This window comes from Doryrhamphus excisus, linkage group LG11 (genome assembly GCF_037039965.1).
Source record: "Doryrhamphus excisus strain RoL-2023G ecotype Guam linkage group LG11, RoL_Dexc_Guam_v1.1, whole genome shotgun sequence".
In the NCBI taxonomy this organism is placed as follows: Eukaryota; Metazoa; Chordata; class Actinopteri; order Syngnathiformes; family Syngnathidae; genus Doryrhamphus; species Doryrhamphus excisus.
The window spans coordinates 16,562,898-16,586,018 of record NC_136367.1 but is presented as its reverse complement, the minus strand read 5'-3'; the positions used below and the strand labels follow the sequence as shown (position 1 = coordinate 16,586,018).

At 43.2% G+C, this 23,121-nt stretch overlaps 1 protein-coding gene across 1 annotated transcript in view; it reads left to right on the top strand.

The window, feature by feature from the left end:
• Positions 1 to 4,961: 4,961 nt before the first annotated feature.
• The window catches only part of adamts9 (ADAM metallopeptidase with thrombospondin type 1 motif, 9), a 50,876-nt gene continuing 32,716 nt past the window's right edge, over positions 4,962 to 23,121 (top strand). The window contains exons 1-16 of the mRNA XM_078794857.1: positions 4,962 to 5,122; positions 5,249 to 5,643; positions 7,446 to 7,608; positions 9,540 to 9,871; positions 10,975 to 11,058; positions 11,156 to 11,280; positions 11,757 to 11,797; positions 13,134 to 13,239; positions 15,292 to 15,438; positions 15,929 to 16,070; positions 16,278 to 16,382; positions 18,938 to 19,083; positions 19,715 to 19,896; positions 19,961 to 20,097; positions 21,036 to 21,153; positions 21,229 to 21,324. Of these exons, the coding sequence (XP_078650983.1) occupies positions 5,026 to 5,122; positions 5,249 to 5,643; positions 7,446 to 7,608; positions 9,540 to 9,871; positions 10,975 to 11,058; positions 11,156 to 11,280; positions 11,757 to 11,797; positions 13,134 to 13,239; positions 15,292 to 15,438; positions 15,929 to 16,070; positions 16,278 to 16,382; positions 18,938 to 19,083; positions 19,715 to 19,896; positions 19,961 to 20,097; positions 21,036 to 21,153; positions 21,229 to 21,324 (2,416 nt within the window). The 5' untranslated portion in view covers positions 4,962 to 5,025. The remainder of the gene's footprint in view (positions 5,123 to 5,248; positions 5,644 to 7,445; positions 7,609 to 9,539; positions 9,872 to 10,974; positions 11,059 to 11,155; positions 11,281 to 11,756; positions 11,798 to 13,133; positions 13,240 to 15,291; positions 15,439 to 15,928; positions 16,071 to 16,277; positions 16,383 to 18,937; positions 19,084 to 19,714; positions 19,897 to 19,960; positions 20,098 to 21,035; positions 21,154 to 21,228; positions 21,325 to 23,121) is intronic.

Below are 23,121 nucleotides of genomic sequence, written 5' to 3'. Positions count from 1 at the left end.
AAGTATGTGTTATTTTGTATTATGTCTACTATATTGGGAAAAACAAGTGTAACAGGGACTATAGGGGTGTTATTACGTCTAGAGGACTCTAAAAATTGTTAAAAATGTATTTAGAAGGTTGTATACAGATTTTCTATGCTCCATCCATCCATTTTCTACCATTTATCCTCACGAGGGTCGCAGGCATGCTGGAGCCTATCCCAGCCAATCACAGGGCACATATAGACAAACAACCATTCACACTCACATTCATACCTATGGACAATTTGGAGTCACCAATTAACCTAGCATGTTTTTGGAATGTGGGAGGAAACCGGAGTACTCGGAGAAAACCCACGCATGCACGGGGAGAACATGCAAACTCCACACAGAGATGGCCGAGGGTGGAATTGAACCCTGGTCTCCTAGCTGTGAGGTCTGCGCGCTAACCACTAGACCGCCGTGCTGCCTGTCCACTCTTCTCCTCAGTTAATTTATCTGATCTACGTGTGATCCACTGAGACAAATACCGTCTATCAGAAGTATTCTGCCATTTTTTTAGGGAACCGCTGACAGCTGTTGTACCGCTTGAGCAGCATCCAGGACCATCTCTTGTGGGCTGTATTCTTTACACTAATTGCTCTTCAGATGTGGAGCTGTCTCGCTTCTAAGCGTTGACCCATTGCAAAACCGGCCCAGGGCCATCTCCAAAGCACATTTGCAGAACCGCCGGCAACTCAGCGCTAAAGCTGAGAGCCTGGCTCATTAAAAGAGTGAGGACATGTGTCATAGCTTGACGGTGGAACATGTGTGCCCATCTGTATGTGTTTGTCTGCGGTTGTTCGCCTATGCCTGCAAGTGTTTGGGGGAGCCATGTGTGTCAGTGTCTTTGGGTTTGGACCCAATTACTGCCAGGTTGAAATGCTCTATGTATTAAGTGTGCAACCACAGAAATAATGCTTTAACTCACAGGGAGGTACAGTATTAGCTCGAGGACTAAGTTTTATAATGAAATACAGCATTAAGGCCACACAAATGTAGCAGATAATAGCAGTGTCTGAGAATGGTTTTACGCAGCCAGATAAGGTGACGCAATACAAACTGCTGAGCAGAGAAATGTTTCAAGACAGGAACATCATGTCACAGTAGCCACGTATACATGGACCCAAATGTTCCAATTGCATTCCGAATTAATTTAACCTTTGTACACACTTCATTCCGAAAGAAAATCGAATCCGAATGAACATATAATCGGATTCACAGGGTTGGAATATTCCTTTCCCCAATCCGATTGAGGTATCTTGTACCCGCTCAAACGGAAAGTCGTCAGGGTGCGTTCTTCTTTGGGGTATTTTTCTACTTCTGTTGTTTATTGGCGGTTGGCAAGCAGATTTCGTTGTGCATTACCGCCATCTCTAGAATAGAATCTAAACCCTTTTCTTTACTTTAAAACATGTCCCGAGTTTAATTATAAATATTAGCAAAATTAAATTTGATCTTTTCCTGTTTAAATTTATATCTTTCAGCGCATGCTCAGATATGACGTAAGATGCAACTCGAGACATTCTTCGGTTTTAAAAACTGGACTGTTGTGGAAAGTTTGTTTTTGATCCAAACTAAATTTCAAGACTAACGAACGAATAACTCGCAATACGGAGTTATTCCAACAAGTGAAAGAAAAACTCGGGGAAGTCGGTACCACGTGATGTTGACGTTTACGTTTTACTGCATATGCCCCATTGACTATTCTGTTTGATTATAGCGGCGCATGTAGACAAGAGATTGGAATATTCCTTTCCATGTATACTATTGTTTTCGGAAAAAGTCATTTCGGAAAGATTCCATTGGGAAAGAGGAAAAACTCCTCATGTAAACATGGCTAGCGTCACTCCATAAATGAGTCTTCATCTTTATTAAGATATTTGGCATAAAAAGGTTTGAGTATTGACTGGTTTTGCTTCTTTGGAGTAGATTGTCGAGAGCATTATTAGGTTGGGCGATAAGCCCCTGTCCATTCCAGCACCGCTTCTTGTTACAAGTAACCCTACCAAGTCAAGCTTTTACTCATGTTCTACCCATTACTCGTTACAACTCTATCAACATGAAGATTGCTTTGTCATGACGACGGGTTCCCTGGGCCAAGAGTCAGCTTGGGTGGAGCTGAGAGAGAGAGAGAGTAAAAGGAGATTTAGAAAGATCCACAATTAAAGTGTATCTCTTTGAAATCCCGGTCCGGGCTTGGCCACTTCATTCAAGCTTTCCGCTCCCTGTGGGCCTATTATCTGATCTGGAGGGGAAGTGAAGTTTACACTACTGATAGCTGCCCTGAATGATGCAGCCTGCACACAAGTGAGGAGTGGAGGGGGGGGGTGACTCCGATGACCTCTGTGACCATTGAGAACACACACACACACAGAACTGTAATGACTGCCCCATTGAGAAAGATGGAAAGGCGCCATCCGACTGGAGATGGTGGCATTTAAAAGCTCTCGTTCTGCCATATGGACTGAACCAATTGGTAATTTGACAGTGATGTGAAATATTTTGTCTGAGGCTGATAGGTACATGATACAGGGTATTACAGTACTTGACATTATCATCCAACCCTGGTCTGGAAGAGCAAGGACCACCTGACTGTTTTACATACATGTGACCTCTGTGTTGTAAAAGTGTTTTATGGAGAGTTCTGGGAAAAGGCACTAATTGAGCTAAAAAGCACGTTTTCAAGCTGTTTGACCAACAGATGCCCATGGCGACGTTTCAGTTTGTAGCCAGATGAAATGTTTCCAAAAAAATTCATTCATTCATTCGTGTGTGGTGCTGAAGCCTATCCCAGCTGTCTTCGGGCGTGAGGCGGGGGTAAACCCTGGACTGGTCGCCAGCCAATCACAGGGCACATATAGACAAACAACCATTCACACTCACATTCATACCTATGGACAATTTGGAATCGCATGTTTTTGGAATGCGACTGGTTAGCGCACAGACCTCACAGCTAGGAGACCAGGGTTCAATTCCACCCTTGACCATCTCTGTGTGGAGTTTGCATGTTCTCCCCGTGCATGCGTGGGTTTTCTCCGGGTACTCCGGTTTTCTCCCACATTCCAAAAACATGCTAGGTTAATTAGCGACTTCAAATTGTCCATAGGTATGAATGTGAGTGTGAATGGTTGTTTGTCTATATGTGCCCTGTGATTAGCTGGCGACCAGTCCAGGTTGTACCCTGCCTCTCGCTCGAAGACAGCTGGGATAGGCTCCAGCACCCCCACGACCCTCGTGAGGAAAAAGCGGTAGAAAATGAATGAATGAGTGAATATTTTTGGAATGTGGGAGGAAACCGGAGTACCCAAAGAAAACATGCAAACTACACAGAGATGGCCGATGGTGGGATTGAACTCCGGTTTCTTAGCTGTGAGGCCTGCGTGCTAACCACTTTTTTCCACCAAAAACAAGTCGAAATTCATCATCTTGTGAACCTAAACGCTACAATTCCAGCAAAAAACAGATTATTTCCAAAGTGGGTTGTAAAGCTTGTGTCATATTCCGAGTGCGTTTTTTTTCCATAACCATAGATTCCGTGGCCAGTTTCTTCTCAGGAATGATCCAGCTGCCAAATGTCATCATCACTGCGATTGCACCAGCAGGTGCAAATTAACCTCCCTAATTACACCTGCTGGTGCAATCTCAATGAAGTGCCTACTATTAATTAACCTCTCTAATTAATAGTTCTGCGCACTGCTTACACACAACAAATGGTCTGTAAAGTTTTGTGCCAGTTGCTGGCGTTTATCACAAGATAAGGTCACACGGGTCAAGAAAACACGTACAAGGACTGCTGTGACGACTTGACGGGCCTGTCACTATTATTATGAGATGCCGGGGAGGAGTGAGAACATCTCTGTGTGGAAGAACCTGAGGCCAGATACGGACCACAGTGGTTGACGTCAAATGAAGATGGATTTTAAGGAAAAAAAAAATGAAGTGTAGTGTGATAACGTCATGCATGATGACTGTTGAGATTTACGATAGAACTGTAGTTCCCCGCAGAAGAGGTTAGACGCTGTGCATTACGAGCGTACAGAATGTGTGTGTTGAGCCGAAGGGGGGGTTGAATGACTGGGACCGGAGAGCCCGCTCTTTGATCCTCCACATAACAAAGCACCATAAAGGCTTTCATACAAGCTGTATTGTCCCACTGAGGGGACTATAGCTCATAAAGCCATTACCATTATCCCCTCTCAATCCTTTTTCCAGCGCCTACTTAATACCCCAAACCACTACTGTATATGACTCCGCTGCTTGCCAGTTTGCATTTTCTCACTTCCATCAACTATTAAGTCTCCCACTATGCTAAGATTAACTCCCCAGTCGCCCAAGGGCAGGTATTTTCTGTATGGCCCCCACCCCTGCTTCACTGTCAGGGTCACTGTTGTGCAAAGCTCCACCTAAAACCGGATTAACCCCAAACTTTTGAAAGTGAGTTATGATTCCATTATATATTTTTTTTCAATTTCTTACATTAATTCATAAGGACCCCTGGCTGCTGGTGATTAAAACATACACCACACTGGCATTTTACCAACCATCTCCAACATACTCATGTTGGTGGACATGCGACCACCCTTCAGTGCGTGTAGTGTGAACGGGAGTGGCTTCAGTGCTCCCCCCTCGCCAGAGGGGGGGGGGGGGGGGGGAGCTGGTGCAGACTTGCAATACTCACACACACACACACAACCGTGTTGCAGAGCAGACCGTTTTTGAAGCAGCCCACCCCCTCTTTGCAGTATGCATGCTGGCTTGGGATTTTGCGGAGCTCCCACGTCCCAGCAGCAGCAGCAGTGCACCTCGGCGGGTAGAGAACATCCACGCAAGAGTCGGGGATAATACATATGGATGTGGCAGGAGCACCAAAGGCGGAAAGGCTGGCGTGACCGGGTGGAATAGTTTACCATTATTGTTATTATTATTTCTATTATTATTATTATTATTATTAATATTAATATTACAGGAGTACAGGGTGCCGCTCTTCTCTGAACGTGGACAATCATGCATGTGCTCTTTTGGGGCTTGGGGTTCCTGTTATTCCCTGATTTATTGAATGTAGACGCAACAGCAGGGACGCTACTCCTGAAGTCAAGCACAGGTAACGTTGGCTTTACGCAGTACAATACAACTCATAGAATGAATGACTTTTAATGCAATCAAACTACAAACTTGCCAATGGGTCATCGCCATGTATTAATAATGTTTATATGTGTTTCCTCCACAGTAAAAGAGGAAATCGGCGCCTATGAGATTGTAACACCGGTGCGAGTGGACGAAGCCGGTGAAAAGTTTCCAAGCAGCGTGCACTTCAAGAGGAAACGACGAAGCTTGGACGAGAATAACACTTCCACGGAGCACTGGGCCTCTTCAAATATTCACTACAGGATTTCTGCTTTTGGACAAAACTATCACCTCAATCTGACGCTGGACTCGGGATTTATCGCCCCACTGTACACTGTGACAGTACTTGGAGTACGCAGAGGAGATAACATAACGGGTTTGGCAACAGACGAGGACGAGGATGAGGATGAGGACACCGAATTAAGACACTGCTTCTATAAGGGACAAGTAAATGCGCAAGCGGAGCACGCCGCAGTCATCAGTTTGTGCTCAGGATTGGTGAGTTTTTTTTACGCACGCAGCCTCCATACATGTGACGTCTTAACTTTTGGCGAGTCTTTAAAAGTCAACTTTAAAACTTTATTTAATCCATCGCCTTACCCGCTAACATGGAATGAATACATTCTTGAACATTTTCAATCATTATTGCGTTCTTTTTGTGCGTCACAATAACTGTCAAGTCAGCAAATGGCTGCGTCACGTTTTAACGTCTGATGAAAACTGCTCTTCCTGCCATGCCTCTTAGTCCCCGGGTAGTTGCTGACGTGTTTACGCACGCCACTAGGCTGGCGTAAAGAGGAGGGGTGGGGGGGCTGTGACGTCATCACTGCGCTCCACTCTCAGGCTTCCAGAAAGCAATATAGTGGGCGTGCTTTCTTTTTTAGTGTATTCATAGTGAACATGGTGAGGTGACAAATAGAGGAGTTATGGGTCGGTTCTGTCTATGCCAACTAAAATAAATATTTGAAACATTCTACAAAGCTCTGGGGGCACATGACTTTCATGGAAAACCGCCGCTGATGCTTTATTATATATTATATGTCATGCTTGCTCATGAGAAACAAGTACAAAACCACCTTGCTGACCATACACATACGCTATATCAAACTCAATTTACTTGGGGGCCACTGGAGCTCGGGTCTGGGTGAGACTGGGCCGCATCAGGTTTTCCAAAAAAAAACAAAAACGCATTCATTAAAAAAAGAAAAATGAATAAACTTTGCTTTGGTTCCGATTTTCTACAAGAAAAGCTCTGATAAAACATTCCACTGTTCTCAAATATCTTAATTTTTATTTTTCTACACAAAATAAGATGAAAAATAAATAAACAAATCAAGAATAAAGAAAGTCAATCAATCAGTAATAAATAAATATAATAATAATAATAATAATAATAAAACGGCAAATAATAAAAACTTGAGAAACCACATATAGTTGGTGGATAGACAAATTATTTTTTTCAGATTAAAATGAACAAAGCATTATTAGAGCCCTGTAGACATGACAAAACACGACTATAGTCACATTTATACTCTTTTTATTTACAACATATTGCGCAACTGCAGGGTCTTGAGACACATGCTAACTCGCAAACTAGAGAGCTAGCGACCTAAACGGTAGCCTTCAAGTTATTTCCTTTAACCTTAAATAGCCAAAAACTTACCACTTCCACACGGATAGGGAGGATGACTATTAACAGTTATTTAACCTTTAACATGAACATTAATCAAACTTAATAATTTTTTCTGAGTACATGATACCATACAGCATCCATATCAAACTTGCGCGGGCCGCGCTAACATTAAACTTTCATATCAAGGCGTTGGCCTCAAACTAGTGTCCTGCGGGCCACATTTGGCCCGCGGGCCACGTGTTTGAGACCTCTGTGCTATATGATATGTGTTGCCATTATTAGAAATACAACATCTGGGTAAGACCTGGTGAGGCCTGCAGTCCTTCTCCCGTCAATGAGCAACACATGGAAAGTGCTTGTTTTGGCATCAACTTTATCGTGTGCATCATAGACCCCCGTGTTATCCCGTCATATTAAATGTGCCATGTGAAAAACTGTACGTACAGGATCAGGGCCGCGCTTGCCAAGAGCGCACAACAGTATACAATCTGTGTTTTTCTGATAGCCATCATTGGTCTCACCTTTGGGACCGTTCCTATGTGCATGCAAATTCACCCTTTCGACTTAATGAAACACATTTGTCTGTTTACCATAAATATGTTAAATAGAATAACAGCATACTGAACTTGATGACATTAAATAGCTGCTTTGTGTTCCTTTTTTTCAGTTTGGTACCTTCAGGTCTCCAGAAGGGGAGTACTTTGTTGAACCCCTTCATAGCTATCGAGGAGAAGATTATGAAGAGGAACACACAAAACCTCATATCGTGTACAGGAAGAGTGCACCCGAGAAACAGAAAGCCGGGGGGAGCGCAGCTTGTGACACTTCAGGTAAAATGGAAGGCGTGATCATTCTAATATATATATATATATATATACAATATTTTTCAGACTATAAGTCGCCCTTTTCATAGGTTGGCTGTTCCTGCAACTTATACTCCAGAGCGACTTATAAATTAAAAAAGTGTTTATGTTACATAAACACTGGACACCTTTTCTGTTCCTATTTATTTTTGGTGTAGCTGAATAACGATTGTGTTAGCATATCTTACACCTATTCAGCCTGTTCTTTTATATTTTATTGTTAGAACTTTCCTTCCAAGAGGACGTAATGTCTGTTTTGGTCAAGTAGTTTGTAAAATAAATTACAGGCAAAAAATGCGACTTATACTCCAGTGCAACTTATGTATGTTTTTTTTCTACCTAATGCATTTTTTGCCTTGTGCGACTTATACTCCGGAGCGACTTATAGTCCAGAAAATACGGTATATATGTGTGTGTGTGTGTACAGTCACTTATCAGACCTTTAAATGAGTTCCCACAGATGTCAGCAGTTGCATCACTCCTACAATCTTCACATTTGATTATATAATACTGACTCTTTATAGTGATTGCAGCCGTAATCATAATACACATGTCTTATCTGACCAAGAATTGAACCGATATGACATTTATAGGTTCTCCAAATGTCCTGTTTAATTTCCGTACATGAATCCCGTCACTGCGTTGTGCGTAAGTGTGTATAAAATAATAAATGTGTGCTATGCCGCCAGCTGCTGCACAGCAGTGTGCAAGCTTCCCTCGTCTCACACAGGAAAAGTCATTTGGAAGTTCTCCCTTGTATCATCCCATCTCAGTTTACTGGCTGAACTTCCTGTTGACTCTTTGGCTTCCTCTGACTTGATGATAAGGAAGCGAGGTTGACCCACTACCATGAACATGGAGTGTGAATTGCATGAAGGCAAAGCTGCGTAAGCTTGAAAGTGTCGAATAAGCAAAATGGAAACATTAAAGCAAGACTATGGAGTCGTTTTATGTCAGCATCAAAGCCGCTAGGATGGTGCATGTGCTTGTAATAAGGCGCTACTGTTCGCCTTCCCCCGTGAACACATTATAACGGGACTGTCTGTGCATTATAACTCTGCTTGTCAACAGATCTCGTATGCACATTTGTTGCACATTGTAGCACATCTGCTCATCAATACAGTGATATATTAGAACATATAACCACCCGTGTGTGTTATAAAATACTACATGATGTGAAATCATCACCCATTAGGCAATAACATCATGTTCAGTTGTTAAGTAAGGTTTAAAAATATGAGATAATATGACATTTGTTATGACACAAACCAAAAAGCTTAGTTTCACCCGTCCGCGCACAAACTCCAGGCCTAAAATTTGCATCAGGACCAATTAGACAATGACGTCATCGCTCATGATGCCCCCAGATCACCTATTGGAGAGGTGTGTAATAAGGCTGGAGCAGTTATGATATCACTATTGAGTTGTATTCTTATACATTATACACATCTTGACTGCTATTGATTTGCATTTGCCCACCCTAGCCCGAAAAGAAAATTACATATTTTTTCTTTGTCCTCTGCCAGATGTTTGGTGTCATTTTGAGTATATGTGTGTGTAGTTTGCAGTATTTGTTTGTACAAGTTCAACCATTTGAGGCTCATTTTTTGCTTAGTTTTATTGTTTGGTTTGTTGGATGAGTTTTTTTTGGTGTGTGCACTTCAGCTGGTGCTACTTTCTTTATGGCCATATGCCAAGTTTACCTAGCCTGAACTCTTTGGCCTCTTTTGAGAGAAAAAGGCACCCCAGGCAGCGTTCAGCACTATTTAAGCTGCAATAAAGAAAAAGGAGAGACAAACAAATTTATGTTGTAAGTTACTTGCGTGCCATTTTTTTCCATATCGTTCCTGCATACATATGAACATGTTTCTCATCCCTTGTGGCTCTTTTTTTTCTAGGACATAAAGACAGACATATGAGGCCTAAGCTGAGCAGGAAGCCAACAGCTGGGGCGACCTCCGACGAAGAAGCACCCGTTCCCAGCGCTAGTATATTAAATGATGTGGAGTCACTAAGTGCCCGTCTGACCAGTGATGCCTTGCTGAGATCACAAAGCAGCAATGTCGGTAGAAACGACAGCAGCAGCAGCAGTGACTCCAGACCTCACAAGCGATCAAAGCGCTTCCTCTCCTACCCGCGCTTCGTTGAAGTCATGCTGGTGGCGGACAGCAAGATGGTGGACCATCACAGCAGCAACCTGCAGCACTACATCCTCACGTTAATGTCTATTGTAAGTTGTCATGTTGTTAGATAGAAAGTCATAACAACACAATAATGCTCAAGTACACTGAATGTATGTACCTCCTTGTCCGTCAGCCAACCCTTGAGGGGCGGCGGGGGGGGGGGGGGGGGGGGGGGCGCTGGGGTCAAGGGGTAGACACCATTTTCAAACAGCTCAGGGTAAGAGGGCAGCCTGAGGCAGTGCTTGTCAGGCAGCTTTGATGAATGTTAAAAAACATGCTCAGGTATGTGACATAGACAGCATATTCTCAGCCACTTCAAATAGAAGCTCTCGTAGGCGTCTGGGGATCGTTGAGATGAACTATATATTATATATATGAACAGGGGCTGAAGCCGCCATCATGGTTTACTGTAAGATGTCCATGTACACAATGGGGCCAGCATCTGCACCAGCTTTAATAATTCATTCATTCATTCATTTTCTACCGCTTTTCCTCGCGAGGGGTGCTGGAGCCTATCCCAGCTGTCTTCGGGCGAGAGGCAGGGTACACCCTGGACTGGTCGCCAGCCAATCACAGGGCACATATAGACAAACAACCATTCACACTCACATTCATACCTATGGACAATTTGGAGTCGCTAATTAACCTAGCATGTTTTTGGAATGTGGGAGGAAACCGGAGTACCCGGAGAAAACCCATGCATGCACAGGGAGAACATGCAAACGAGGGTGGAATTGAACCCTGGTCTCCTAGTCGTGAGGTCCGCGCGCTAATCACTTGTCCGCCGTGCCGCCCACCTCTGAACCAGCTTTAGTAATTCATTTTCTACCACTTTTCCTCACGAGGGTCGCGGAAGGTGCTGGAGCCTATCCCAGCTGTCTTCGGGCGAGAGGCAGGGTACACCCTGGACTGGTCGCCAGCCAATCACAGGGCACATATAGACAAACAACCATTCACACTCACATTCATACCTATGGACAATTTGGAGTCGCCAATTAACCTAGCATGTTTTTGGAGAACAACACAGGGAGAACATGCAAACGAGGGTGGAATTGAACCCTGATCTTCTAGCTGTGAGGTCTGCTCGCTAACCACTCTTTTGCCATGCAGCCCAGCTTAAATAATAACCAGCTTTTTTTCTTCTATTCAGGTGTCTTCCATCTACAAGGACCCCAGCATTGGAAATCTGATAAACATTGTCATTGTCAAGTTAGTCATTATCAACAATGAACTAGTAAGACCAAGCAGCTGTACTCACAAATCAATTTTCTTTACATGTTTCTGTGTTATATGGTCATCCAATCTAACTAACGTGACTCCTTTTACTTCAGAATGGTCCTCAGGTTTCCTTTAACGCACAGACCACTTTGAAGAACTTCTGCATTTGGCAGCAGAGTCAGAATGTCCTGGATGATAACCACCACTCGCACCATGACACAGCCATCCTCATCACCAGGTGGGTTCAAATATATGACACAATTTCTTCTTCTTTCTTTTTCGGCTTTTCCCTTCAGGGATTGCCACAGCGAATCAATGTCCTCCATCCAACCCTGTCTTTCTCACACAAGCTACCCTCATGTCCTTCTTTACTACATCCATAAACCTCCTCTTTGGTCTTCTTCTACGCCTCCTACCTGGTAGCTCTAAACACAGCATCCTTCTACTAATATATTCACTATCTCTCCTCTGGACATGTCCCAACCATCTTAGTCTGGCCTTTTTGACTCCAATAAAGTCCCTCTGATGTACTCCTTCCTGATCCTATCCATCCTGGTCACTCCCAATTAGAATCTCAGCATCCTCATCTCTGCTACCTCCAGTTCTGCTTCTTGTCTTTTTTTCCTTGGCACTGTCTCAAGACATATGACAATTTCTGAGTCAGCATAAATGAGAATTTTGAAAAATATGTTTTTTTTTCTTACTTCAACACAGGCAAGATATTTGCAGAGCAAGGGATAAATGTGACACCTTGGGTAAGCACTTTCATTTAACACACTCACACGTCACTCGTTTGGGCACAACTGCACAGTCTAATGAGTCCGCTGTAGTGGTAACACTCGTCTACTTCAGTCGTGTGGGTGGCAGGGGTGAGCATTGCAAACCTGAGTATGATAAGCAGGTAAATGGAGGGATGGAGTTCTAAATCACCGCAATCGATTAGACAATCCTATTTTCCAATACATTTGTCCCTAGTTTCGTGGTTAACTATGGGCTATTGTTAGTCAGAAAATATAAAAAATTAGTCATATGTAGTATTCTGGTCACTAGGCATGTTACATTGATGAGACATGACATTACCTTGTCATTACGACATCATTACTTTGTCCACCTTCCCCACTCTGTTGGAAATCCTTTTTTTAATTACAATAAATGCATTGGAGGCTAACTAGTTAGCTCGGTAGCTTGCTATATGCTGTGAGCGGCGACCGTCTCTTTATGTCCTTGCATTGATCCCATAGCCTGTGTATTAGTGCTGCATAATTTGGTTTAAACAAAGAATAATAGGAGTGTAAAAGTAACTGTAGGGTTGTTATTTCCTGTCTGCAGGGCTCTTATAGTGGTAAAAACAGGTTTTCTGTGATCAAACTACATAAATCTATGCATTTATTTTCTATGCCACTTACCCTCACTAGGGTCGCGGGTATGCTGGAGCCTATCCCAGCTGAGAGGCGGCGACACCCAATCACAGGGCATATATAACGGCCATAAGCGACCGATTATGTCATCAGGTTTTCTGTGATCAAACTACAAAAATCCATCCATTTATTTTCTGTGCCGCTTACCCTCACTAGGTTCGTGGGTATGCTGGAGCCTATCCCAGCTGAGAGGCGGCGACACCCAATCACAGGGCATATATAACGGCCATAATCGACCGATTATGTCATCAGGTTTTCTGTGATCAAACTACAAAAATCCATCCATTTCTTTTCTATGCCGCTTACCCTCACTAGGGTCATGGGTATGCTGGAGCCTATCCCAGCTGAGAGGCGAGGACACCCAATCACAGGGCATATATAACGGCCATAATCGACCGATTATGTCATCAGGTTTTCTGTGATCAAACTACAAAAATCCATCCATTTATTTTCTATGCCGCTTACCCTCACTAGGGTCGCGGGTATACTGGAGCCTATCCCAGCGGAGAGGCGGGGACACCCAATCACAGGGCATATATAACGGCCATAATCGACCGATTATTTGATACCTCTTTTAGAGGGACTGTGCAGAGGTGCCTAAAGAAGTGTGTACTAAGTATGAATTGGTTCATCATCATTAGGGAAGGTTGACGTAAATCCTCCTACCTTTTAGGACTGGCGGAGTTGGGTACCGTGTGCGATCCGTACAGGAGCTGCAGCATCAGCGAGGACAACGGCCTCAGCACAGCGTTCACCATCGCCCATGAACTGGGTCACGTGTAAGTTCCACGTGCGACATTGAGTTTTGTCAACATTCTTACACAGCTGCATTGGTAGCGCCTCAAACATTCTCTAGGAACCTGCACATGCCTAAGAAGCAGGAGGGGGATCAAGGACACAACATCTGGAGGTTATTCTTTTTTTTTTTTTTTCCCAACAGCGTTTTACTTTACTTTTGTGCGTCACAGATCACATTTCGTTATTCCTTTTGAACTACAGGCACAGCTAATGACCTTTGCCCCTCGTCGGCCTGTGCAAACTATGTTTTGTCCAAAGTCTTGAGTCAGCCAGAGCCTGGGCCCGTTAGCCTCCTACACCGGAGACTGTTACAGACCTCATCATCTCCAACAAATGCTCTTTCCAACCATTAACAAACCGTGCGATTGTTGAATTCCATTTTTATCCGCATCAAGCGGTGACAACGTGCACAACGACAGCTTAGCAGTGTTATATGGTACCTGTCAGGCGGGCTGCTGAGTAGCTCAAAGAGAGGAGGCCAAAGTGGGGCAGCGGGCCAGTGTGGGGCTGTACCTGTCCACCGCTGACCAGGACTATTATTTGTGAACTCTACGGGGGTTTGAAAGCTTCCCTTACACACACATGCTTGTGATTTTTTTTAATTAGGTTTGTTTTGTTTCTATGTCTGCTTAGTGTTGTAATATATTACACTGACTTGCATATAGGACTATATTTTCATTCGTTCATTTTTGAGGGTCGCAGGGGTGCTGGAGCCTATCCCAGCTGTCTTCGGGTGAGAGGCCAGCCAGCCAATCACAGGGCACATATAGACAAACAACCATTCACACTCACATTCATACCTACGGACAATTTGGAGTCGCCAATTACCCTAGCATGTTTTTGGAATGTGGGAGGAAACCGGAGTACCCGGAGAAAACCCACGCATGCACGGGCAGAACATGCAAACTCCACACAGAGATGGCCGAGGGTGGAATTGAACTCACTCACTCACTAGCCACCGCACTATATTATACAGAAGAGCACAACAAAGAACTCTCCCAATGCTAACACATGTAAGTCTATGTCCTATTTTCTCAGTATATTGGGTATAGTATATTTGCGCGTAGACCTCACAGTTTGGAGACCAGGGTTCAATTCCACCCTCGGCCTTAATTAGCGACTCCAAATTGTCCATAGGTATGAATGTGAGTGTGAATGGTTGGTTGTCTATATGTGCCCTGTGATTGGCTGGCCACCAGTCCAGGGTGTACCCCGCCTCTCGCCCGAAGACAGCTGGGATAGGCTCCAGCACCCCCGCGACTCGTGAGGAAAAGCGGTAGAAAATGAATGAATGAATGAATATTATAGCATATAGGGTGATATGAGTGTAAAGACGACTATAGTGGTGTTACTTTTTGGCTATAGGTCTCTAATCATGTTAAAAAATGTATTTTGAAGGTCGTAAACAGGTGTTCTATGTCGTAACTATGAAAATATTCCATTTGTAAACAAGGAATCCTATTTTGTGGAAATTAAAACGTATCATGGTCATGTCCGGAACCAATTAACATCAATAAACGAGGGATTACTGTAAACCAAAGGGCCAATTATACCATTAAAATTTGTCATCATCTGTGAAAAATGTTCTTCCAAAGCCAAAGCCACACATATTGACCTCACACACTTCACTATGTCATAATGAGAACTACCGAGTACTGTATTGACACAATAATAATCATAATTAGCATGTTTTTGGAATGTGGGAGGAAACCGGAGTACCCAGAGAAAACCCACGCATGCACGGGGAGAACATGCAAACTCCACACAGAGATGGCAGAGAGTGGAATTGAACTTAGGTCTCCTAGCTGTGAGGCCTGCATGCTAATCACTCCGACCGTGTAGCCCAGGCCTTTTTTTTTTCATAAAAATTAGGGATGTCCGATATTTGCTTTTTTGCTGTCAATTTCCGATACCAATGATATGTGCAAGTCCAAGTCCAAGTCCCAGATGAAGACGAGACGATGCTGCTTTCCTCCTGTAAGAAGAAGACACATGACAAAGTTGACAAATTTGCCGTGTGTTCTCTCCGCAAGGTTCAACATGCCTCACGATGACAGCAACAAATGTAAGGAGGACGGCGTCAAGATTCAGCAGCACGTGATGGCCCCCACCCTCAACTACAACACAAACCCTTGGATGTGGTCCAAGTGTAGCAGGAAGTACATCACAGAGTTCCTCGAGTATGTCACAATCTTTTTTCTCTGCTATTGTTCCAAAATACACACAGCTTTGATTGTGTTTTTTTTTTTTAAGATTTGGAGAAGTTGCTGAAACAAGCACAGACTCAATCAGATAAAGCTGATTCATATGTTGCATGTTAGAGAGAAAGTGGTGTAAAGATGCTGATGATGATATGATTTCACGGAGATACGGGGGCAACGGTGGGAGTGCAGTCAGTGTGTGTTGTTAGTAGAATGGAACGCACTTGGTGTCCTCAAGACCGCCTTAGCCCACCCGTTTGTTCAAAGAAATGACACAATACTATCTGACAGCACTTACCGAACTCCCAGCCATTCAAAATCTCGTTTCCCAGTGTCCATCAGTCAGTGGACGCTGGGCACTGTGCAGAAAAATACCCAATATCCCTGTACTGAACGTTCTTTCTTGTCTGTTTGTGTCTTTTGTTTTCCTTTTTTTTCTTTAAGTCATTTTATTTCTATTTCTTAATAGCACAGGCTATGGTGAGTGCTTGCTCGACGAGCCCGTTTCTAGGCCGTACAGTCTCTCGCAGCAGCTGCCTGGACGGATATACGATGTCAATAAACAGTGTGAATTGATATTTGGGCCAGGAACACAGGTGTGCCCTTATATGGTAAGTGGACTGTAAAGTGCGATGTTGTAGGAGCCGCTTGTGTTATGATCCTTTGGCTGCGCCGCATATCTGCTCGGTCTGAAGCTTGCTAAGTCATTTTCTGTGTATAATAGCAGCACTGTAATTCGACAATAGTCTAATCTGCTGCTGACTAAGGGAAAAACAATGGTGACAAAATAGTAATGTGTCATGTGTGTTTACTAATAGACCCAGTGTCGGAGGCTGTGGTGTACCAGCCCAGAGGGCGCCCAGCGGGGCTGCAGGACACAGCATATGCCGTGGGCTGACGGCACTGACTGCTCTCCTGGAAAGGTAAGCGTCACGTACAAAATGAAGGCAAACTTTTTTTAAGCAGCTCAAGAAAAAGAAAAAAGTGAATTAAATGAAGAACCTTGTCATGCATGCGCATATTTTTAATTTATGGGTGTCAAACTCAACTTATCTGGAGGGCTGCTGGAGTCTGGGTGAGGCTGGGTGAGGCTGGGCCACATGAAGTCTTCCACAAAGAAGTCTTCCAAGGAATATAGGAAATATAACATTGTAAAATATAACATGTTTTGTAAGGCTGCATGCATTAGCGCCTAACACTCAAAATTACGAGTGTGCCTGAATGCCTCAAAATGCTTTGTTGATGGTTGTATGTTTTTTTTATATTTCAGATACTACTAAAAAGTGGGTAGTTGTTCTTTTAGAGTTGGACACCATGGACAGATCCCAGTCAGATTTCATATTCTACAGGCAATATCAAAACTAGCTAAAACTGTCAGTGCTGCACTTGTAAATCGCAGCAAAACACACCTAAAGTAGGTGATATTTACAAAAGCAACCACTTGTTGCTCATACTCATGTGCAGTATGCCACATTTCAGCCAAAGTTAGCTAGCTGGGATAGGCTCCAGCTCACCTGTATCGCAAATAGATGGATAACAGATACACAGATACATACCAGTGAATGGCAAAAAACTCAATATTATTAAACCCAATCATAAAAATGTCTTGCCTGAGTGGTTAGCACGCAGGCCACACAGCTCGGAGACCCGAGTTCAATTCCACCCTCGGCCATCATGTGTGGAGTTTGCATGTTCTCCCCGTGCATGCGTGGGTTTTCTCCGATTTCCTCCCACATTCCAAAAAAACATGCTAGGTTAATTGCCGACTCCAAATTGTCCATAGGTATGAATGTGAGTATGAATGGTTGTTTGTCTATATGTGCCCTGTGATTGGCTGGCCGCCAGTCCAGGGTGTACCCCGCCTCTCGCCCGAATAGTTCCCCCGAATGAACACCCTAAACCTTTGTCACCGAGCAGAGGGATGAGAAGGTGAGAAGACACCTGGGGTAGGCTCCAGCACCCTTGTGAGGATAAGCAGTAGAAAATGAATGAATGTTTTGTATGACTCTGTCTAGGGAACCTCAAGTTCACTGTTGGCCAATTAAAGAGCCTCTTGCCTTATGCATGCCGAAGTGGGACTTAAAATCCCCACAATATATGTCTATATATACCGTAGTGGTGGCTTAGTGGTTAGCATGTTGGCCACACAGTTGGTAGATCTGGATCATGGCCTTTCAATCAATCTTTGGGCATCTCATGTGGAGTTTGCATGTTCTTGTTGTGCGTGCGTGGGTTTACTCCAGCTTCCTCCCGCTCTCCAAAAATATGCATGTTAGGTTAATTGGAGACTATATATTGTGTGAATGGTTGTTTTCTATGCATGCCCTGCAATTGGCTGGCTAGGCCATGTGGCATAGACGCTGGATGGATATATATACAGTACCGTAATATAAATACATATAAAACGCCCACACTATATGTCACGTGAGTTTGATAACTCAGTGCGTCCCGTGGCTTCTTTTTTACTGGCCCAAAAATGGGTATAATACAGCAAAAAGGCACAAAGTGCTAAAGCTGAAATATTAAAACTAATAAGTTTGTCTTTAATTGAAAATACAACATTGAAAAATATATTAAAATATCAAAGTGCATCCTTGTACTCGCCTTTGATGGAAAACGTTTCTACACTCCTGTTTTCTCCCCTTACCTTTGTAAACACACTCTTATTGTGGGGGAAGTTAGGTGCCTTGCTCATAGGCACCTCATCTGTGAATGAAGGTGGGGTCATTTCAAGGTCATATCCTGCACCATTAAGAATGGGATTTATTTTGGTTTGTCATAATAAGAATGTGGACTGCACGATGTGCAAGTGGTTAGCACGCAGGCCTCACATCTAAGAGACCAGAGTTCAATTGCACCCTTGGCCATCTCTGTGTGGAGTTTGCACGGTCTCCCCGTGCATGTGTGGGTTTTCTCCAGTTTCCTCCCACATTCCAAAAACATGCTTGGTTAATTGACGACAAATTGTCCGTAGGTATGAACGTGAGTGTGAATGGTTGTTTGTCTATATGTGCCCTGTGATTGGCTGGCTGGGGTGCACCCCACCGCAATGCGACCCTCGTGAGGATAAGCAGTATAAAATGAATGAATAATAAGAATGTGATGATGTGGAATTACTTTTATTGTTTATTGTTTCCTTCTTGAATTACTGCACCTCTGTCAGGACATGAAAAATGCATTCTTAGTCTACCCGGCAACAGAATACCACACAAAACACTTGAACCATATTGGTCTGATCGAGTGATTACCCCGCCGTTATTGAACGTGTGTTTGACATTTCTTGTCTTCTATTCAGACAGACACAGAGGTGAAATATTTCCCTGTATAATTTCTCACAGATTTGCATCAAAGCAGTTCCCATGATGCACTTTCATGAGCTGTCTTGTTCTCTCCATCCTACCACTTTTCTTCCTTCTGTTTGTTATTCTTTGTCATCCTGGTGCCAAACCATCTTGTTCTTCTTCCTCTCCTGATGCAGCACTGCAAACACGGCCTCTGCATAGCCAAAGAGCACGACGCCGCACCTGTGGAGGGGGCATGGGGAGTTTGGAGTCCTTTCGGTACCTGCTCTCGGACTTGTGGCGGGGGCATCAAGATGGCAGTGCGCGAATGCAACCGACCCGTGTGAGCACTCCTCTTTGTAGTCACGCATGCCTGCTGGACCTGGTCTCGATCTTAGATGCCAAAGTCAATGTTCCATACATCAATCCACCTGAAGGGAATTCTTTCCATAGCTAATGTTCACCAATGCTTTCTCTGGTGACCAATCTTAAAAGGTTGATTCCCGGTAAATGCACTAATCACATCAAGTGCATTTCTGTTTTTTTTTTTTTTTACAAGTAGCTGCAAGACACGCAAGGAGTGCTGAGAATATGCTAAACTCTTTGTTTATTATTTCCACCGCCTTTTTTTTGTAAGTGTGGGTCCAAATCCTGTCGTGAGAATCCACACATTGACTCGAATTCTCATTTATCAACATTTGACGGTTAGAATCTGGCCTTAAAACTGTCAAAACAGATTGGAACAAAATGTGTGAATGCTGTCAAAAACTGTACTCTAATCCAGATTTCACATTTGGAAGCAATTTTAATTCAGCATGGAGCCCATTTAACATTTTTTCTCAGTGAAAAACTAGTATGTACGCGTGTAGGACTTCACATTATTATTATTTATAGTGTATTACACCATGCTAAGCTTTTCACAAACAAGCCTTTAGTTTCAGCATTATTAAAGTTTGTATCTATGTTCGGACCAGACCCAGGAACGGAGGGATGTACTGCGTCGGTCGCCGAATGAAGTTCCGTTCCTGTAACTCTGAGCCGTGCTCCAAGCAGAAGAAAGATTTCAGGGAGGAGCAGTGCGCCGCTTTCGATGGCAGACATTTCAACATCAACGGTCTACCTCCTAACGTTCGCTGGGTGCCCAAATACAGTGGAAGTAAGTCCTGCATCATGCTACGTAGCTCACCTGTTTTTATTCATAATTATTTTTGTTTGGCCAGTCCTGATGAAGGACAGGTGTAAACTGTTCTGCAGGGTGGCAGGCAGCACGGCCTACTATCAGCTCAGGGACCGGGTTACCGACGGCACGCCTTGTGGACCTGATACCAATGACATCTGCGTCCAAGGCTTGTGTAGAGTGAGTTTCTTTACGCTTCTCGGCATCGAGCACTGTGAGTTGAAAGGAAGTTATCATTCCTCCAAACAGACAGGAAATATTATATACAGGAATATTAATACAGGAAATACAAACAGTTTACATGCTTCCCTTTGCTTGAATGGGTTCCTTCATAAGTCCTTGGTGTCCTGCCACAGTCCAAAATATGTATGTTCAGATAATTGGACTTTTTTGCATCAGCCCTGTCGATGACGCTGATGAAAAATGAACTCAGGGATTATTCTAAACCAGGGGTCTCAAACACACGGCCCGCGGGCCAAATGTGGCATTACAGGAAGTTTGATATGGATGCTGTATGGTATCATGTACCCAGAAAAAATTATTACGTTTGATTAATGTTCATGTTAAAGGTTAAATAACTGTTAATAGTTATCCTCCCTATCCGTGTGGAAGTGGTAAGTTTTTGGCCTTTTAAGTTTAAAAGAAATAACTTGGAGGCTACTGTTTAGGTCGCTAGCTCTCTAGTTTGCGCGTTAGCATGTGTCTCAAGACCCTGCAGTTGCGCAATATGTTGTAAATAAAAAGAGTATAAATGTGACTATAGTCGTGTTTTGTCATGTCTACAGGGCTCTAATATTGCTTTGTTCATTTTAATCTGAAAAAAATAATTTGTCTACCCACCAACTATATGTGGTTTCTTAAGTTTTTATTATTTGCCGTTTTATTATTATTAACATATTGATTTATTACTGATTGATTGATTTTCTTTATTCTTGATTTGTTTATTTATTTTTCATCTTATTTTTTTGTTTTTAATAAATGCGTTTTTTTTTTTTTGGAAAACCTGATGCGGCCCAGTCTCACCCATACCCGAGCTCCAGTGGCCCCCAAGTAAATTGAGTTTGAGACCCCTGTTCTAAACCATGTTTCTCATATGTCTCTCTTTCACCACCGAGCAGCAAGCTGGCTGTGACCATGTACTGAACTCCAAAGCCAGGAGAGACAAGTGCGGTGTATGCGGAGGGGACAACTCTTCCTGCAAAACTGTGGCAGGCACCTTCAACATTGTACGCTACGGTAAGTGACACACTATTCGTGGTCTCTCTTCGTTTGTGTTGAATCTGAGGTTCTATACACTTCATGCATGCACAGGCTACAATGAAGTCGTGCGGATACCCAGTGGTGCTACAAACATCGATGTGCGTCAACACAGCTACTCAGGGAAACCAGAGGATGACAACTACCTCGGTAGGAAACCTCGGTACAAAATATGAGCATGCACGCTTGTCATTGTGAAAAAGTTATTGATTTAAGAAGTAATTTATCATTTTTTGTGGTCATTTTATTGTATTAGATTGTGAAGTTGTGCCCAACTTTGTGGTAGCTTCACTTATAGATATTAACTGCATAGGCTGCACGGCGGTTGAGTGGATAGCGTGCAGGCCTCACAGCAAGGAGACCCGAGTTCAATTCCACCCTCTGCCATCTCTGTGTGGAGTTTGCATGTTCTCCCCGCATGCTAGGTTAATTGGCAACTCCAAATTGTCCATAGGTATGAATGTGAGTGTGAATGGTTGTTTGTCTATATGTGCCCTGTGATTGGTTGGCTGGCAACCAGTCAAGGGTGTACCCTGCCTCTCGCCTGATGACAGCTGAGATAGGCTCCAGCACCCACCCGCGACCCTCGGTAGAAAATGAATGAATGAATGAATGATATATTTTAATTTAATCATACAGTCAAACCTCAGTTTTCGAAAGGCCGGAATTTTCGATAAAATGTTCCCCGAAAGTTTTCGTAAACGGGCTCAGTCGGTTCGGTATCGTACCACAGTGTGTGTACCTACAATTTGTCCTGTAATGGCAATTCTGCAGAAACAATTACCCAAGCAAAGCATCCCATGACCTGCTGTCTCAGTCTCCATGCATTTTTCTTGACTATGACTACTAAATAACCCGCCATGGGGGTCAAGAAAGTTGCAAGTGCCGCCATTTGGTGAAGAAGGTGATAAACAATATTGAAAGAAGTTGGGATGAAAATGCTAACAATAAGTTCCCTCCCGGTAAGGAAAAAAAGATATGAAAGAAGCTATTATTGAGAAAGATGTACTTGTTCTCGGAAATCAAACACTTTCTTCCCTCTTCACTCCTTTCAAAAGTGATATTAAATGCTTATTTATCCATTTAATTGGTAATTTATAATTATTTCACGCTATTTCTGCGTGTAAAACTATAATTATTCTCTATAAAATGTATTTTGGAACAGATTCATTTTGGATTCACATTATTTCTTATGGGAAAACATTGCTTCAGGTTTTGTACGATTGGGTTTCCAACTGACCTTATGGAAATAAAACTGAGGTGCCACTCTATATGAGGGATTGTGATGTTATGGTTGGTGTAGTTTGAATTAAATCTAGTAGTTATGGGAAGTATTTACACCATAATTTCATATGTTCAAGCTCGGTGTTTTTGATGAATGCAGATTTAAAAAAAAAAAAAAAACAAACATCAGCTCCGGCATGCATTTTGTGTCTCTGCTTGCCCGCTGGTGTCCATCTTTGTGTGAAAAGGTATGAAGGTGTACTTCACACTCAGCATGGACGTGGCAGCTTTTCCACTACAGGTCTTATTGGCATGGGCATGCTAAAACCTGAGCTCCGATATCCCTTGGGCTCTGTCAAGGTGAACACGTCTATGTGTGCAGAGTGTGTATGCATGGATGATTATGTGTGTGTGTTTTATTTATTCACAAGCTGGAACTTTTTGCAAAGCCTTCAAAAAGGACAGCTATTCAATCTCTCGTCGTCAATCTTTGTATGCTGTTTTAGCGCAGTGCCATTGGATCAAAAGATGCTGCCTGAATGAAAAGCAGTCACATTAGTATAACGTGTGAAATGGTGGGGAAATTCAAGGCAGGAAATCAGACGTACTGTATAATCGCATTAGGGTTAGTGAGTGCAGCAATCAGGCTGTTTGGCCAAATAGGACCAGACATGCCTGTGTGGTACTTCGGTGGGAATAAGCAATTATTTTGCCTACTTCATA